This window comes from Protopterus annectens, chromosome 7.part0, assembly GCF_019279795.1.
Source record: "Protopterus annectens isolate FY-2018-M chromosome 7.part0, PAN1.0, whole genome shotgun sequence".
Taxonomy (NCBI): Eukaryota; Metazoa; Chordata; order Ceratodontiformes; family Protopteridae; genus Protopterus; species Protopterus annectens.
Window position 1 is genome coordinate 84,709,600 of NC_056739.1, and position 19,355 is coordinate 84,728,954.

At 39.7% G+C, this 19,355-nt stretch overlaps 1 protein-coding gene across 1 annotated transcript in view; it reads left to right on the forward strand.

Moving 5' to 3' along the window:
- Nucleotides 1–19,355, forward strand: part of LGR6 (leucine rich repeat containing G protein-coupled receptor 6) — a 655,213-nt gene that overhangs the window by 205,869 nt on the left and 429,989 nt on the right. The window contains exons 5-6 of the mRNA XM_044076136.1: nucleotides 6,773–6,844; nucleotides 19,092–19,163. Of these exons, the coding sequence (XP_043932071.1) occupies nucleotides 6,773–6,844; nucleotides 19,092–19,163 (144 nt within the window). The remainder of the gene's footprint in view (nucleotides 1–6,772; nucleotides 6,845–19,091; nucleotides 19,164–19,355) is intronic.

The window sequence follows — 19,355 nt, forward strand, 5'->3', positions numbered from 1 at the left end:
AATAAATTAATACTATCTAAAACTGAAGTATGTATTTCCTAAAGCAATTGCATTATACTAACTGAAATTGTAAGAAACAAACTGTTAATAATGGACAGTGGAAAACAATAGTATATGCAAAAAAGTCATTAATGTGGAATGAAGTACAGAAGCATTATTTCTTAATGATTTAATTAACAGCAATATTTCAGGTCCAGAAAATTGGCAAAATTAGGTAATAGTACCCTTAAAAAAAGCCTTTGATGGTTTATATTACTAAGGTACAGTATATGATGGGTATTGTTTTGTAAGGAAATGGATTATTTCACAGAAGAATTTAATGCAAAGAGATCTGCTTAGTCACGTTTTTGCATTTAAAGCTGCCCCAGTTATAAGACAGATTGATGAGTGTACACATTTAAGGGGTTACACTGAGACAGCTGTACACTTGAGATACAATATAGATGACATGATGCTTTGCTGCAGTAGGCTTGGTGAAGTAAAAGGGGTGCTAAAATTACTATCAGGGTACAGATGGAAAGCTGGAACTAAAGAGATTTGGAGAAAAGAAGAATTGTAGAATTATACCGCCCAACGAAGGGGAAGAAACTCAGTAGACAGAAATGGTGATGATTCAAGAAGTTGTTTAAGGCATGGGGAATTAATTTTAATAAAAGGAAATTTTGTCAGGGTAAATGGCAGATTAGGTTATGGATTCCAGCTAAATATTGTTAACTGGATGACCACAGCATTAACACAGAATTAGTCATGAGATTTTTGGTACTGTTATTACATCCATCTGTGGACACTAATGCTTACAGTATCTTTTATGGTAGTGTGGAGCAGTTGCTTTTGCCTAGACAGAAGCCTCATAATTTGTTTATCTTTGTAAAAGTTGTGAAGATTCACTTTCTCAGAACCAATTTCAAATGTGGTAGAAGTTTCCCTTAAGTACAAAGTAGTAACAGTACTGGAACAGAAATATGGGGAAGAATTATCTGTCTCAGGGAATGATATAATTTAAGCAGAAAGACATTCTGACATGAACTAAATTAAGACAAGGTCTGCCATATTATCTATTTGTGATTATTTGTAAATTGTAATGCTGAAGAAGTAAAGTCAAGGGACACTTAGGAAAAGTGAAGCAGGTTAAAGAAGCGATTATCTTGGTTAATTATACAGTGGCTACTATTATTCCAGAACTATACATAAATTTTTCCCAGAGGAGACTACAGATAATGAAGACGACAGATTTTAGTACTGCAGTAGTAAAAAAAAAAAACAGTTTCTTTTACCTTCAATGGCTTTTCATCATGCTGAAATTTCACAGCATCAACTTTGTTTTAATGCAACAGGCCTGTACCAGTGTTGAGTTGCCTCTCAAGTAACAACGGTCACACTACTGACTATCGGTCAACACAGACATGCACCATTCAGCTTCTCTTTCCTTTTGATAACTGTTGGACATGTTCTACCTTGACTGTTACTTCAGAAAATTCTACTATCCAGTTGTATAAACTTGTCTGTCATACATATTATATGACTTGTGCATTTTTTCAATTACCAATGTGATTGTTTCCAAAAAAAAATAAGGTTTATTTCAGCCCCATGCAGAAAATCACAAGTACGGCAGTTTCCTTCGAAAGATTTCTACATTAAATAATTTGTGTTGGTTTAGAATGTATTTCCCGTAAAAGCATGCACGGGATTTCATCCCTAATACTGGATTTAAGATTCTGTACAATTGTTTACTAAAACTTCTGACAGATCCAGTTTGAATGACACAGCCATCTTATTGTCTGCTGAGTAGCTTAATTGGTTAGCTGCACACAGATCATTACTAACTCAACAAGATGGCAATATTTTGCATCCCAGTTTCAAAACTCTGAGTCTTTCAGCATGGCAGCTAGAATTCTGGTCCATAGTGATTATTCATATTTTCCCAATTCTTGAATATCTTTAAGGTGTCCAAGACAGCAAATAAAAGAAAATCCCACATCCAAAAGTTTAAGCTATTTGATTCCTGGGTACATTTTATGCTACGAGCTCTTTTCGTTGTTTAATTCTCCACTTACTATTGACTATTTCATTTCTGTTTTAAGAGTGACCCAACATACTCCTCAGTCTAGTTGCAATTTCTAACACCATTGGCTCAGACTGCAGCATGTTCAGCTACTAAGGTCTGTCTTAAGGGTGTCTTACATGTTAACTTAACACAGCATTTTCTGGTACACTTACACCTCTAAAAATTAATATGGTTGCCAGTTCCTAGATTTTTTTGAGACCAGTGCGCTGGACTGGAACAGATTGTAAAACTTACCTACCAGAAGCTCTGATATGCTTGGCCTGATTCTTACCAGCCTATACCCCATCTTACATCTCATCCCTGGTTAAAAATGACCACAAATCAGTTATTTTCTCTGCTACACCTAGGTGTAGAACTCCACCTCAAAGTGAGACCATGGATAGGACCTTCTCCAAGGTAAACCTACTTTGGTTTGTAAATACCTGTTCTTCCCAACGATCTCCCACAAATGGCTCCATCTGAGAGGGACACCACATTCACCTCTAATTTTTACCAGCACCTAAACAGATGCATACAAAATTCTGTACCCATCTGCCATAAATACAATGGTAAGTTCAGGAATAAACCTCTCTGGTAGAACTCTTTTATTAGTAAACTTTGTAGCAGAAGAAGGAAAAATAATGATAAATTGTAAGAAATCCCAGTCCCCCTACCTCAAGACAACACTAAGACATGCCAGCAAGGACCTTAGGAGCACTATTAGAAAATGTAAAGCAGAGTATAAACTTAAGGTCACTAGAAATACCAAAGGAAACTGCAAATCATTCTTTAATTATGTCAGGAAGTTAAGAAATAATGCCCAACAATGCACTGAGCTCATCCATAATAATATCACCCGTTCTTATCTCAAGGATATAACCAATATATTAGCAGATATATTTAGTGCTAATTTACTTCACCTACTCACATTGTCACTCCCACTGTTCCTCAACATTTAGTTCTCACAATACATCACACTGAAACAAGTCTTAGAATCCCTATCAAACACTAAAAATAATATTGTATGGGACCAGGTAGCATAGCAGGCTACATTCTCATCAGTGCCAAGTATGAGCCTCTGTGTAATCTGTTCAACCTCAGCCTACCCACGGGATTTGTCTCTGATGCCTGGAGAACAACCACTGTGACTCCTCTACATAAAGGCATTCCTTCTACAGACCCAGTTAATTACAGGCCTGTCAGCCTCACCAGGCTTCGATGCAAAGCCATTGAACATACCATAGTAGAACTCATTTATGCAGACACAGGTAATTTATCTGATCTATATACATTCAGTTTGGTTTTGTGAGGGAAGATCCTGTCTCTTGCACCTAGTTAACTTCTTTGAAAAAGTTGCAGAGGCTGTGGACCATGGTCACTCTATACACACTGCTTATTATGATCTAGCCAATGTTTTTGACACTATCCCCCACTGGTGTTAATAAGACATTAAAGAAATTTAACATAAACTCATACGTCCTCTGGATTGCAAAGTGGCTATTCAATACAGCCCAAGTGGTAAAAGTTGCTGGTACCCTCTTTGTAACTAAAATTGTAACTAGTGAGTAACACAAGGATCTGTGCTGGGTCTTCTCCTGTTTGGCATTTATTTTGCAAACACCCAAGCCAATATCCCAGAAATATACTTCTCAACTGTCCAGATTTTAGCAGAATGTCCAGATTTTTACCTCATATTTTTGGTCTGTCCCTCATAAAATGTGTGGTTTTCTGTCAAATCCCTGAGGATTGAAGTCACTAAATAATTACATACATTTGAGTTTCAGACTTCAAATCATTCAGAAAATGCATGTCAACACAATTCCTGTTATTCTAGTAAATGAGTTTTAAGAGCAATATTTAAAATCTGTCCCTGTTTTTGGGCATTTGTCCTCCCATTAATTTAGGTTATGCCCAGATTTCTTACGATAAGAGGTTGAGAGGTATGCACAGAAGTGTGGTTGACCAAGTTTACTGATGACTGCAAGTTGGGCACTGTTTTCTGCTCATTTACTGATACTAAGCTACTCTATTAATGATGGAATATGCACATACCTGGTGTACTGAAAATGGTCTCTGGCTAAATATAAAAATACAGCATAGTAGAATTCAGCAAAAAAGCCCTTCCCACATTGCATGCTATAAATGGTACATCAGACAAATAATATTCTTAAGAGACCTAGCTACTTATGTGGACAATGCTCTGTCATTTGATTATCATGTTTCCATTGTAGTCAGGAAATCCTTCTGTCTGGTACAGTTAGTTTCCAAGGGAATATCTGCAAGACTCATAAAAGTCATCCAACCGCTGTACTCTTCCCTTATCAGATCCATCATCAAATACATTAACTCCTTTAGCAAGCACAAATCCAAGTATATTGTTCAACTGGAAAGGCCCCAGTGATTTTTAACCAAGAAAGTTAAAGACCTTAAATTCTTCAACTATCCTGATAGATTAGTACAGCTGTCTTTCTTCTCAGTAGCTTACCAGCTGCTCTGAGGTGACCTGTGTCTTGCCATGAAAGACCCAATCCTGGCTGACCTCATATTTCTTCACAAAAAAGAAGTGGCTCTACAAACACTTGTACTAGGGATCTAAATCTACACCAATAAATAAACAAAACCCACTAGAAGGATTGGTTCCTAACTCAATGTATTTCCAGCCTATGGAATGTTATCACTACAGGTCAGGCAATGAACTACTTTGTCTAGTGTCAAGGCTAGCCTTAACGATTGGCTGGGTAGACACAAATTTACACAGGGGTTATCATAAACAGTCCTGCTTGATTTGGGAAGTGAGTATTGTTAAGTACTTGTAAAGGGTGGCAAGAACTTTAAAGTGTGCTTGTTTAAAGATGTACACTGTACCATGATTCGTGTGACCACTTGCTAGTACTGTTTCTATAAACCTAAAGAGACGTATTTCTCCCATGTCAGGAAAAATTACTTGAACTCCTTCTGAACTTGATAAATCTTCACAGGTTGATATCTTTCTAGGTAACATTCTTTCCAGTACCTATTGCATTCATAGCCATGTTCAGCATTACAGGCCTTTATGTTTAAACCTCGTTATGTGGCTTTCCATAATGATAAATCATCATTAAAGACTAGCCCTAGTTACATGCAGGGTATAATACCAGAAGTAGATCTAAAGAGTTAGTATAACTTTTATTGCTTTTGTTGTTGTTATTAATTGTCAAAATTATGGCAATCATCATATGTCCTTGTCGAATATCCACAGCCAGCTCCAATACTACACAAAATCCCAAAAACTCAGAAAGACTGATCAACTCTTTGTTTCTTGAAGCAAAGGAAAGAACACCTTCCATTCAATAAACATCTCCTTAGTGCCTGACCATAGTATTGCCTTCTGTTATGACAAATACAACAATTAACAAAGCACAGTCACAGCAGAGTCTACTAAGACAGTCCCAACCTCAGTTATTTTAAAAATGTTTTTGCACAAATAGTTTGGAAGCTACCACATGGTGAACAGTCAAGAACTCCACTAAACAGTAGAAGATGGGTGCATAGTCTAGGAGAAGAACAGAGTTTGCCACAGCTGTGCTACAGGTAATCATATAATCCAGGGTCTATATTACAACGTCGAACTCACAGGAGTCCGAACGTTGTAATATCGATCCCAAATGTTCGAAATATGAAAATAGCGAAGTCACGGCACACTGATTTTTTTCCCAGGGAAAAAAATCAGTGGGCCGTTTTCGGGGCTTTGCTATTTCCTCCACTGTGGTGCAATCTCGGAGTTGGTATATTTAAGTAGCGGGGTGTGGGATGTGGTGGGCAACACCCCCCCCCGCATTAGTTTAAGTTAAGTGTAAGGTTTTTTTTATTTTTTGTACCGGAACAGCGATTTTCTTCCCTGGGAAAAATATCGCCGCTCTGTGTTTTTGTAATTCTTGTGTTTCAGTCTTCATGGTTCGATATTACATCGTTTGAACTCCTGTGAGTTTGACGATGTAATATAGACCCTCCAGCTTCCATGAGTGTATCAGCATTGCTTAGTATGCTAAATTAATGCTGGTTGCCCTCTAAAAAACATAGTGAAGTTGTGGGAAAGATAGTTGTCTTAAGACTAGATCTTTTGAGTAGTGATCTTTGTAACAGTATAGCTACTCTCTCTCTCTCTCTCTCTCTCTCCATCCCCAGGAGGACTCTTTATAGCTATTTACAACATTTCTTCATTTGATACTTATTATTTCTTGTTTATGTTTTAAGCATTGTTGTTTAAAAAAAAGATTTATGGACTGCCACAAACTCACTGTGTTATTTCTGTGATCAGTGAACTGAAGAAATGACCTTATCACAGTAGCTCTATGGAGCAGCCTTGCACACCTTCTACAGTGCCATATAATGCAGGCTCTGAACCAGCATAAGCCTAAAATGAGAAATGAAACTGCTGTCTGAAAAGCTGATAAGGAAGAGAAAGACAAAATGAGTGGGGAGAACTCCAATGTCATGATTTATTGTTAGAATGACTGCTCCTTGAAGGTCTTCTGCTATGGTAAGTATTTTCCAAACAACTGTAATTTTTGTCATTATTTTTTCTCTGTTTATGATCCAAAGTAAGGCAGTTTGGTGAACCTGTTGCTTGTCTTTTAACAATAACTCGGCCTTCCTGAAGCTTTTAGCTTTGAAGAGACTTATTTCAGGAGTCTTTAGAGTTACAAATGAAAACACGAGTAACTAATGTGGTGTTATTTGTGACCACAGGGGCTTTCACAGCAACAACATCAAAGTAATACCAGAACAAGCTTTTACTGGAAATCCACTGCTTCAAACCATGTAAGATATTCAACATTTTAGAATTAGAACAATGTAAGATATTTGATATTTTGAATTAAATATGTGCTTTGGAAGGCATGCATGGCATTGAATTCAATAATATATTGTGCTGTTAATTTCATATTTGAAGTCCCATTCCGGGATGTTATTTATCCAATGGACAACCTACCAGGAATTATAAAACACTACAGTTTTTGTTATATAGTTATGTATGATATCTCTTCTGTCTCCGTGAATTATTAATTTTGTCATTTGTATGAACATGAGTGACTCAGAGTAGTACATAATCTTGTACTATTAGGTCCTATGTTAGGACAGTGAAAAAAGTACATTTCTAGGCAGCACAGGTATGTGATAATAAGTTACAATGCTAAGTGTATTTGCATGAAGGAGGATATGTTACTGAAAGATGAATTTTCTCCCACATCACTTAATAACTGGGTTCAGGAATGAGCTGATGTCATTCAAGGGCAAATTATGAAGGGAAAACCTGAGCACCTCAAAGCTGCTCTTCTTCCCTCAAGATGGGATTAGCTAAACTGTCAGTGTCAGAATGAAGACTAGATCTGCCAGTGCATGTAACACATTGTAAAATGAAGCCTGGATCAGTGCTAACACACTTGGTCATCAGCAGACCTCCAGCCTCTCTACTACAGACTAATCTCTAGAATGACTGACATCTGCGGCCTGATCCCTAAAGTGGTTATTCAAACCTCCTGCACAGTTCTCCTCATTGAAAAAGGAGATCTGCCTAATGCTTCTATGTTGACACAGAAGTCCAGATCTGAGCTGTAGGGAATCTTTCAAAAAGAAAGATATGCACTACTGTTAAAAATGATGATTGGAGATAAAACACAGCAAACAGAAAAATAATGTCTGATGTTGTTGTTTAATTCTTCCTCACTTATAGGTCCAGATCCGATCCTCGGATCTGACTCGGCCACATTTACCAGACTTCGGATCCGACTCTTGAGCTCCTCCCTCTACCCATAATACCCTACTCCATCCCTATTTCTTCATATCTTGTTTGCCACCTTCACAAACAGATGTAGGTTCCACTCGCAAGTGAATTCAGCTGGGTTGCTTCTGTGAGCTAAATAAAGCTCTTGTTTATGTCTTTCGTCCTCCCTCTAGTTGTCTCTGGTAGTTAGGGAATTTTTCTTCTTTTTCTGCACTGTCTTACAGTATTTTTTCTGTTACCATTGCTGGTAGTCTTTTTTTCTTTCTTTACCCTTTAACCTTAAGGTATTTTTTGCTTCTACCATAGTCGGTAGTCCTTTCTTGTATTTTTCTCCTTTTTTCCATATATAAAAAAATTACTGTTGTTTTCTTCCCTTTTCAGTGTTTGTCCACCATTACTGCCATTATGTCGGACAAACCTACAGGGTTTAAAAATGTACTTTTTGTGGGCATAAGATTCCAAACTCAGATGCCCACAAGGAGAGTGCTTATTGCCTGGGAGTTGGGCACTTCGACATTGCATATAGAATCTGTGCCACCTTTAATCCTAGGGCCCTGGCAGACACAAGAAGCAAACTTATTTTGAGGGGTCTTCTTTCCTCTTCTTCCACTCCAGGCACTCAACCCCCCATCAAACCAAGCAAGTCTGCTGTGAAGCACCATAAACATTCTCCTTTGAAGTCCCCTAGGTCTTCGTCAGAGTCACCAACCAAGACCAGGAGACTCTCGAATCTGACTTCCCTGGATCCAAAGACATCTTGATATTCGGATCAGAAACCTTTGGATCCTAAGGCTTCAGCTCCAACTGTAGTCACAATTAGTCCACCAACTCCCCTCGGATCTTAAGTCATTGGATCCCAAGCTGGGTACTTCCTTTAGGAGTACTACACCTGAATATGTTTTGTAACCAGTCTCACCCACCTTGCCTTCTCAGCTTCTCCAGACACTAAAGAAGTATTCCAGCCCCCATCCACCACCTCCTCTAGGTCCTGCAGAAACTTGTTGGAAGCAGGTATGGATAGGATGATGCGAAAGTTTCTCACAGCTCAGATCCAGATGGGGTCTTACAAGCTCTGCCACTATTGCATCTGTGAGTATGCCTGTCACATCGAAGACAATTATTTCTTCTTCTCCAGTGGTTTTGGAGCCTCAGGATCCAAGATCCCTGAGAGGCTGTCAGATCCAGGAACATTTCCTCTGCAACTCCAACTGTTTCCCTGACTGGTTCTGCTCTGATATCCTCAGATTAGAAAGGGTCTTGGAGACAAAGTGTCAGCTTCAGATAAGAAGGGGTAGGTTCAGCTTCAGTTTTGTAAGATCCATCCCTTTCTCTCAGAGCTTTGGCCCTAGACAGTTTGGATCTGATTCTCCCTTGAGGCTTGGATCCAAGTGTGGCCTAGATCTACCTTCTTCAGAAGCTTTGGCTCTGAGGGAGCAGATTAAGGCTTCTCCCAGTCCCTTGGCCTTCGAGGTGGTGGAAAGGGCTTTTTCTCTCCAGCAAGAACTGTCTTCTCATGTTTTGTATCATACCGCTTTTCTCTTATTGGTTCAAAGCTCTGAGAAGGTCAGACCTATTCCACAGGGACAGACAGTTCCAATTAGTCTCCAGCCAGTTCCAGTAGAGGAACTTTCCCCCTCTTCTGACACCTCTCCAGAACATCCCACTGAGGAGGTGCCCCAGAAGAGAACATGTAAGAGGAGACACATAGACTCCCCTATGGAGTCTCTCATGGAAGACATTGATTTTGATGAAGGAGAAGGATCCATCCCAGAGCACCACCAGATGACATTTCCTTTGGAGATATTCTAGAGATCCTGAAGCAGGACAGTGGTTGGTCGTCCTAAACTTCCTCTCCCTAAAAATCAGTATTCTTGGAGGCTTTTGGTACTGACCCATCTACATCTTGGGTAACCCCCCCCCCCCGGTGAACTTATTGATCTAGTTTCCAGCTGGGTATGGAAGGAGCCAGATACTGTCTAGCCTGACCTCAAGCTCCTTTCAAGTTTTTGGCCCCACCTGCAGACAGACTCCACTGGAGCAAAGGAGTCCCAGTTGATGCTATGGTCATTACAGCAGCCCCTAAGAAAAAGGTAGCAGAACAAAGCTCCTCTGTCCATGCACCTAACAAAAAGTCCAAAGCACTGGACAGATTTGGAAAGTGAGTGTTCACCTCATCTACTTTCACTCTGAGGTTGCTCAATTGCCTGGCACACTTTACTAGGCTTCAGAGAGTTTTGACTCAAGAACTATCAAATACTTTCTCAGAGTCCATGTCTGCTGAGGATTTCAAAAGAACTTTCTTTCAACTGGCCATTCTTTTATCTATTTTAAATGTTTCAGTGAGGTTAATCTCTCACACAGGTGAAGGGACCTCACAAGCAGCAGGTTCAGACATCGCCATAAGGAGACATGCTTGGATGCAGCAATGTGACTTTGTGGAGCCCTTTAAAACATCCTATGTTAATGCCACATTTGATGGCACTTCCTTGTTTGGGCCATCAGTCAAAGATACTCTTACCCACAGCTTACAAGAATGAAAGATACTGTCTGCCATGGGGATCAAGTTTTCTATGCCTCAATGGACCTTTTCTAGGAACTAGAAAGGTGGTAAGAAAATGTAGTGCCATACATTTCAGGGACCTTTCCAGGATTCACATGGGGACAATTCCTTCAGAGTCAGAGGAGGAAATTTTAATGGTAGATATTGCCCTAGAGGCAGAGGAAGCCTGCAGAATCAGGGCTTTAGAGATTCTTTTTCAGACAGGCTCAGCCCTCGTGAAATGCTACCCGACTGTCCAACTCTGAAGGCAGTTGGGGGTCAGTTCTGTTTGCACCTAGATGCCTGGACAAACATCACAAGAGATTTATGGGTGCTAGGAATAACATCCAGAGGTTATTATATACCATTTTATCTTCTTTCTCATTGTCAAAGCAAGAAACATTCCAACATTCCACCCAGTCAGAGGAAGGCTGCAGCACAAGAAGTACAAAAGCTGCTAGAAAGAAGAGTCATCCAGAAGGTCCCACCCGACCAGATACGATTCAGAACTTATTCATGCTTTGTTTTATTGCCAAAGAAAACAGGGGACCTCCGATCCATTTTGGATCTAAGCAAATTGAACCAGTATGTAAGGAAAGCGAAGTTCCAAATGGTCATGGTTCAGTCCATTCTTCCTTTTCTGCACAAGGATGATTGGATGTGCTCTGTAGATCTTCAGGAGGGATACTATCACATCAAAACAGACAGACAATCTAGAAGAGATCTTCACTTTTGGCTGGGAGCCAGTCATTACCAATTCAGAGCTCTGCCCTTTGGACTCACTGTGGCCCCCAGGGTATTTACCAAATGTATGGCAGAAGTTGCAGCTCACTTGATACTGAAGGGATTCCAGGTTCTTCCATATCTAGATGACTCACTCCTCACTGCCCCCTCCAAGCATTAACTACAACATACCAGGGACTATTTGCTCCAGATTTGCAACACTTTTGGCATTATGATAAATCTTGCCAAATCAAAACGTGCACCAGTTCAGACCCTGGAATTCATCGGGACAGTTTTGGACACAACAACATGGATAGCATTTTACCTCTCCACCATGTTACTTCTATCAGAAACCCTGTTCAGGCTATCCCTTTTCATCCATCTCTCCCAGCAACATTAGCGCTGCAAGCATGTGGGTCAGTCAGTTGCCATAATACTACTCCCTCTTGCACACTTCTTTATGCAGGTCCTCCAATGGACTTTAGTTGTACAGCGGTCCATTCGATATCAATCCCTGTCTTTTCAAGTAAAACTCACCCCGATTTGCAAGCAACACATTCATTGGTGGATACAATCTGACAATCTTTTTCTGGGCAGACCCTTTGTTCTACCAAACCCAGTAGCCACAGTGACCACAGACACTTCTTAACTGTGGTGGGGGGGCATTTCATGGAAGAACTGTCCAAGACATGTGGTCCCCCTAAGAGATGAAGTTGCATATCAATGTCCTAGAGATTAAAGCAGTCTTTTTAGTGTTGCAGGCATTTCAAGATTCTCTTTTTTGTGGACTACTGCATTTCATACCAACAACATGTCTGTAGTCCGGTACATTAACAAGCAAGGAGGAACTCGATTGTATCCCCTTTCCAGACTAGCCATGAGGGTTTGGGAATAGGTGATCTCATCAGACCGCTTTCAAACTGAGATGCACATTCTGGGGAAAACCAGCATGCTTGCGGACAAACTAAACAGATCCATTCTGATGCCTCACAAGTGATCTGTCAGTCAGTCGGTAGCAAATATGATCTTCAGGCATTGGGCCCAACCTTGATGTGACCTATTTGCCACCCCTCTCAACAATAAGTGCAGGAAGTACTTTGCTCTGATCTCCCCTTCAGGGGGAGTCACCGGGAGATGCTGTTCTTCTTCATGCTTAGCTCTCAGGTCTCCTTTTTGCTTATCCTCCTCTTTCCATGATTCCAAGATTTTTGCAGAAAGCAAGAAAGCTGAAGAGCACTATACTCCTCATTGCCACCTTCTGGCCTTGGCAAGTATGGTTCCCCTTTCTATGGTCTCATCTTTATCCTCCATGGTTACTGGAGCCTACTCAGGATCTCCTTTCTCACCTGTTAGTGATTCAAAACCCCAGCATTCAGCCCCTCAAGCTGACCACATGGTTTCTCCCCTTCCAGTAATAGTTAGACAGTTCAGGCTCTCTTCCCTAGTTTGTGGCATTATTTTGGCTTCTCAAAAAAACTCTACCAAAAAATGTTTATAAAAGTAAATGGAAATGGTTCTCTATTTGGGTGTCAGATAAGGAGATTGATCCCTTTTCTGCACCAATTTCTGCAATTCTTCATTTTTTGACAACTCTTTTCAAAGATGGGCCTAGTTTCTCTACAGTTAAACTTCATTTGGCAGCCATTTCAAATTTGCACACAGGGAATAAATCTTTTTCCTTGGCTTCCTCTAGATTGTGTAAAGATTTTATGAAAGACCTTTTTCTTCTGAGACCTCGGAAAAAGGATCCCTCTCCACCTGGGATCTTACTGCTGTACTTGAAGGTTTAACACAAAAACCCTTTGGACCGTCAGAAAAATCAGATCGAAACTTTCCATCATGGAAGATGGTTTTCTTGGTACGGATAACTTCAGCAAAAACAATATCTGAACTCCAGTTTCTTTCAGCAAAAATCCCTTACATTGTCTTTCATAAAGATAGGCCTTCCCTGTGGACTAACCCTTCTTTTTTTTTTACCTAAAGTAGCTTTCAAAAATAACATCAACCAATCCATTTACTTGCCAATTTTCTTTCCAAATTTTTCCAATAAAGGCGAGTACATGCTACACCTCCTTCATGTGCACAGACAACTGTATTTTTACCTTTACAGGACAAAACAGTTTAGAAAGTCAGACCAGCTTTTTGTATCTTTCTCTCCAAATCACTTTGGCCAACCAGTTTCTAAAGTTACCATAGCTAAATGGATTATAGACTGTATCTCATGAATTTACTCTCAGAAGTGTATGATATTACCAAAACCTCCCCAAGTTCATTCAGTTGGATTCATGGTTACTTCATTTGCTTTTTGGTGAAGAACGTCTCTTGATGACTTTTGTGTAGCATCTACATGGTCCAAGACTCATACCTTTGTTTCACATTACAAATTGGACATTGTATCTAAAAATAGAGCCTCCTTTGGTTTGGCAGTACTCTGGAATATCCTTCCATGAGGGCCACCCAAGGTCAGCATATAGCTGGGGACTCTGTCTCATACGTGAGGAAGAATGAAAAAGACAATATCATATTTATAAGTTATGTTCTCACCATAACTAGGCATCTGTGTTGCCCATTTTCATTCTTCCTCAACTCCCCTCCCATCCACCTTATCAATTTTTCTTCTGGAAGGACCTATTGAACTGTGTTTGGAACCTACAGTTCCAGGTTTGAACCTGTCTTTTCTATCTGGCTATATCTGTTTCTCTTCTGCTATTGGGAACTTGATCTGAGGCAATAGGGGTGGAGTAAGACATTATAGGTAGAGGGAGGAGCTCGAGAGTTGGATCCAAAGTCTGGAAAATGAGGCAGATTAGTATCTGATCCATAAGTGAGTAAGAATGTAAATGGACAACACAGATGCCTAATTATGGTGAGTACATAACTTATAATTAAAATCATCTTAAGAGGAATTTTTGCCAGAGCTGAGGATCACTTGAGGGATCATGAAGAATGTCCTTAATCTGGAAAGCACCTATATCTAAGTATGGAAGAACAATGATAAAGGTGAGAATAAGTCAGAGGGAGGCAGTGTGTATGTGGGATGGCATATGTTTTGGGGAGGTACTGATGAGGAGGAAGAAGAACAGAAAGGGCAGGGTTGAGTTGTCGGCCTTTAGAGTGGAAGGGGAAAGCATGGAATACCTGCTGGGTGGTTGCAGTACACAAAACACATTCAGAAGCAGGATTAGCAGGCAGGCAGGCTAGGAGGTGACAATCCACAAGTGTGTATGACCTTAATCCTTAATTCCTGTTGTTCAAGTTTGATCGCATTCTATTATGGGGCCAGTATTGGTCTTCACAAAGGAAGCCTTATGCATACAGTGTGTGACGCCCCTGCACTAGCCCAGTAATCAAGGTGCCTAAATCTTCACCACTGGCAACAGCTAGGGGACTTACACACTGGGAGGATGACAAGTACATACACAGTAAAGTGCAGTTTCCCTCAAGAACACACAGAGATCACAGTCAGTCTGGGGCTGGTTTCTCCCTCTTTCTCCAGATCCCCAATAAGACTCCCCACTGGCACAGCTATAGGGTTGAGATCTCAGCTGAGTGGCCAAGCTAAGACCTCCAGCACCCTCTCTGTCCAACCAGTGCTTTGTGTCACTGCCCAAGTAGCTCACACACACACACACACACACACACACACACACACACACACACACACACTTTGAGATTTGATTGATATACAAACACACACACACACACACACACACACACACACACACACACACACACCTGGGAAAGGCTGGCACAGGTTTAGTAGCTACACCCACTTCTGTCCAGACTATAAGATAATTCCAGCTGCCACCAGCTATCCTTATCAGCTACTATAAGGCCCTTAACAAAGGGTTTCCAATCCTACTGTGCATTGTTACTATTATCCAAATGGTAGTCTGACCAAAACATGCAAGGCTATTTAGGAGTGGTCTGTACAGTGTCGCCAAACACATATGCAGGTACTCTAAGAACTTAAATATGTCTCACAGATATCAGCCACAAAGATAGGTTTAAATATATTTAATAATAACTAATAAAAGAACAATACAATGCTCAAAATCACCGGAAATATTTTAAAACAACTTTGCAGGACAGTCTCAAGTAAATACAGAAAACCAAGAATAATACGTGCACCAAAGCCAAAAAAAGACAAACCAAAAACAGGCAAAGTTTACTGATGGTCAATAAAAGTTGGAGTTAAACTTTAGCGTACACAAAACTTTATTCCATGTTTTCATCACGAATGACTTCTTCAGAATACAAAATATCACATAAAATCTCTCATTCCTATATATAAGCTAACCGATTAATCAAACAGAATAAAAAAAAATTAAATAAGTAATTAATCAATTAAACCTACACTACATTATTATTTAAAAAAATGTATCTATGTATATATGCATTTAACAAAAAATCATTTCATTTATTTAAAATACATTATACAAATAAATAAATAAACAAAATAAAATGCAATAATTAAATCAATCCTTTCTAACTTTCAATTTTCTATATTTCAAGAAACACTTTATATTAATACTTTCATTCAGACCTGGCTTTTTTTCGGCTTCCAACTTCACCTGCCATAATGTTTCCCTCTGTTCTAAGTAATTCTTATAATCACCACCCCTCAAGTCACCATCTACCACCTCCAATATAGAAAATTAAAATGGATGTTCTTGCTAGGCCCAAGACAAATACAAAATGCACAGTCTCTCTCTCTCTCTCTCTCTCTGACAGAGTTCTTAAATTAATATCAAATATTCCTGCTGGGTTAGTTTGCATAACATTACTTTTTCTCACCTGACTTAAGTTCCCAAGCTAAATCCCCATTGTAGCATTTGACATCTCCTTGTGAAAAATATATAGCCTTCAGATGTTTGCAGTTGCTAGAAGACATAAAACAATAAAACACAAAACAATGCAGAACGCACCCTAGTTTTAGACATTCTGTCTCCTTGCTGCATTGAAACTACTTTTATAGCACAATTGTAAAACAATTTAATTTCAACTTATTTTCTTGACATTTTGCAAGTTAAATCTGTATGTTCCAATTTCTACTATTAAAACATATACATTTGCATAGGTATATAGTTTATATACGTCTGTTCTTTTCCAGTAGGGTACACTGTGGACACATCCTTGAAGCTCAGTACTGTACAAACTCTGTTCAACACATACTTCTGTACCAGTAGTTTAATATACACATAACATATAGTTCTAATAAATTTGGTAGCACAAGCAATTGCATCATGCTGGTATATAACTATTTACAAAATTCCAGACAGCTGGGGTGGCAATGTTTCCTTCTGTCACACTTCTATATAACTCATATCAATATTCACAAATTTCACATAATTATTCACAGAATTCCAGCTAGCTGAGCTGGCAGTATTTTCTTTGTGTCACACAGTGTTCCTGGACTACAGCAATGTGTTTGATAATATCCTCTCAGGAAGTTTGTAAGGAAATGAAAGGGTACAGAACTGAGCTTTAGAATAGTGAGGTGGATAGCAAACTGATTGCCGAGAGATGTAGATCAGTATTTAAGGGGGCAGTGTCTGGAGAAAGCAGGTGAAAAATAAAGTGCCTCAAGATTCAGCAGTGGGATTGGTCAAAATTATTCTTTCCGTGTCAGATGTTGCACTGCAGTTATAGGCATAACTGCCTGTTCACACACAGATGAGACCAACATTGATGTGATTGTTATGGTTAAAGAAAGCAATCTCCAGGAAAATCTGATGAGATAGGCAGCTGCTGGGACTTAATGCAGACTGGTTCTTGCTATTCATTTTAGTTATGGCAGGCCAGGGAAAGCATACTTTCTAGAAAGCAGATCTAAGGGAGGATAGAGGAGGGAAGGACTCAGAATAATAATCACACCAAGTTTTAGTCATGCAATGCCAAGTGAAAGGGAATTACCAAAGTGCATAATCTGAGAAGAGGTACTGCACTCCTTCTCCCACAGAGCCGGGTATTACTAATGCTGCATCTACAACACTGCCTAATTGTGCCAGCCACAATGAAAAAGGAAACTAGGATGGTAGAAAGTGTACAGCAGAACCGTACCAGAATGTTGTTGTTAGTAGATTGAACAGAGAATGAAAAAGGATTCAAAATATTTGCTATATACAAACAGGAAGACCGAGTCAGGAAGAGAAAGTAGGCGGTATAATAAGAACACACTTTTAACAGGCTGCAAGTATGATAAGTAGAACTGAGGAGGAAGACTAGAAGACACAAGGGGCAGACATTACATTAGTGGCAACAGTGGGGACAGTTCAGGACTGAATTAAGGAAATAATGTTTGACAGAGAAGATGGTGTGTCCTGGAATACACTGCCAGAACCAGTGACACACTGTTCTTAAGTGTTGGGATCCAGTGATTCTTGGATGTGATACAAGAAAAGGGTGAGAAAACTGTACACAGGTTAGTTGCAACACTCTGTAGATCACAAATATTTTTTGTTTATCTGACTAAATAAATGGTAGAACCTGTGAAATGGAGGCTAAGATGAGCTCTATAACTGAACACATATCAGAGTCTGAGGAGTGGGGTAAAATAAGCTGTTTAACTGACCAAACACCAGGGTACAAGGGGTGGGGCTAAAATAAGTTCTCTAATTGAACAGACAGCAGGGTCTGAGGGGTGGGGCTACATTAAGCTCTCTAACTGAACAGACAGCAGGGTCTGAGGGGTGGGGCTAAGATAAGTTATCTGACCTGAACAGATAGATAGCAAAGCCAGAGGGGGAGAGGGAGAGATAGAGCTACGGTGACAGCAGGGCCTGAGGGGTCGGGCTGGGATAAGTTATATGACCTGAACAGACAGAAGACTTTAGGGATAGAACTAGGATGAGATATCTGACCTGAACAGATACAGTCAGGAGAGGGAAGCTGGGACATATTACTTAATGCTTCTTATTGTTTGTTTTCAATCTATTAGTAATTTTTGTCATTTGAGCCTGTTGGGATATTTCTACAACATTTAACCCCTTCAGGCTCACCAGAGTTCTGTAACTCCTACTATTCTGCATTTGAGTCATGTCCATTTTGGTGGTGTTTGTGTCTGGTTCATGACTTTGTGACAGTAAGTAGTGGGAAACTCTCATGAATGTCAGGGTTTGTTCCTTTTGCATACCCCTGTATACTAGTATACTACTGTGTTTGTCCAGTGGCACAAATGGCAGCCATACTTGTAGTTTTATGCTTTATATGTCGTGTATTTTCCCTGATAGGACCTGTAAGGGCTACAATAGTGCCAGCCTTCATGGCATTCCTTCATCAGAGCAGGAGAACAGCCTAACAGAAGTTCTAATATCCTGTTTTCACTTGTGTACCAGATATCGAGTGACATTACTGGTGCTGCACCAGTGAGTCAAGTGCTGCCATCAAGATGGATGTCGGGCTTTGAGATGAAGGTTGGGCAAGTCAGGAGGTGGGTACCACAGCAACCAGCAATGGCACTGGTGATGAGGAAGCTAGAAAAGCTTATGCATCAGTTCTGAGTGAATGCATTTTGGGCTCTGGCTCAACTTTCAAGTAGTTGGCATGCTTAATTCAAGGCAGTTTGAGCTGTCTAAAAACACACTTGGGAAATTTAGATATTAGCTAAAGAAAACGATTATTTTTTTTCTTTCACCTATCCTGAGCAGCTTATGGCATTGTGTGGCTGGTTTCTTTGAATCATTACTCACTTATGTACAGCTCCACAGATTAGGGTTAAGGGATACTGACAAGAAGGGTTAAAGTTAATGAGGTTGCGTGCTTTATTTTGTTGTCAAACCTTTACATCAGCACACCTCAGTCATATTTCAGTATGTGCTCTGAAAGCATCTTAAAGCAGACTAGTGCCTAATGTTTGAATTTCCAGATAAACATAAACACCATCTCTTTTTGCAGTGTATAACAGCCATTAGAAATTAGCCAACCTAAAAACCATGCTACATACTGTAGCTAAAGATGTGAGAACAGTAAAAGGTGATTCTTTGAGGAGCCATGTTTTCAATATGTTTATTCTTATTTTTTAGCCACTTCTATGATAACCCCATCCAATCTGTGGGAAGATCTGCATTCCAAAATTTACCGAAGCTGCATACGCTGTATGTACAATCTTCATCTTAAAAGCATGTTTGAAATTTTGTAAGAATGAAAAGTGACATGTAACTTTGACAATATTTTAATCTTACTTCATGTGGTTTACATCTCCACAACTCTATTTTGCGAATCACTTTCAAGAACTGTTACAAAATAATCTGGTAACTACTTTAGACTTTTGCTTCCTCCTTCATTGT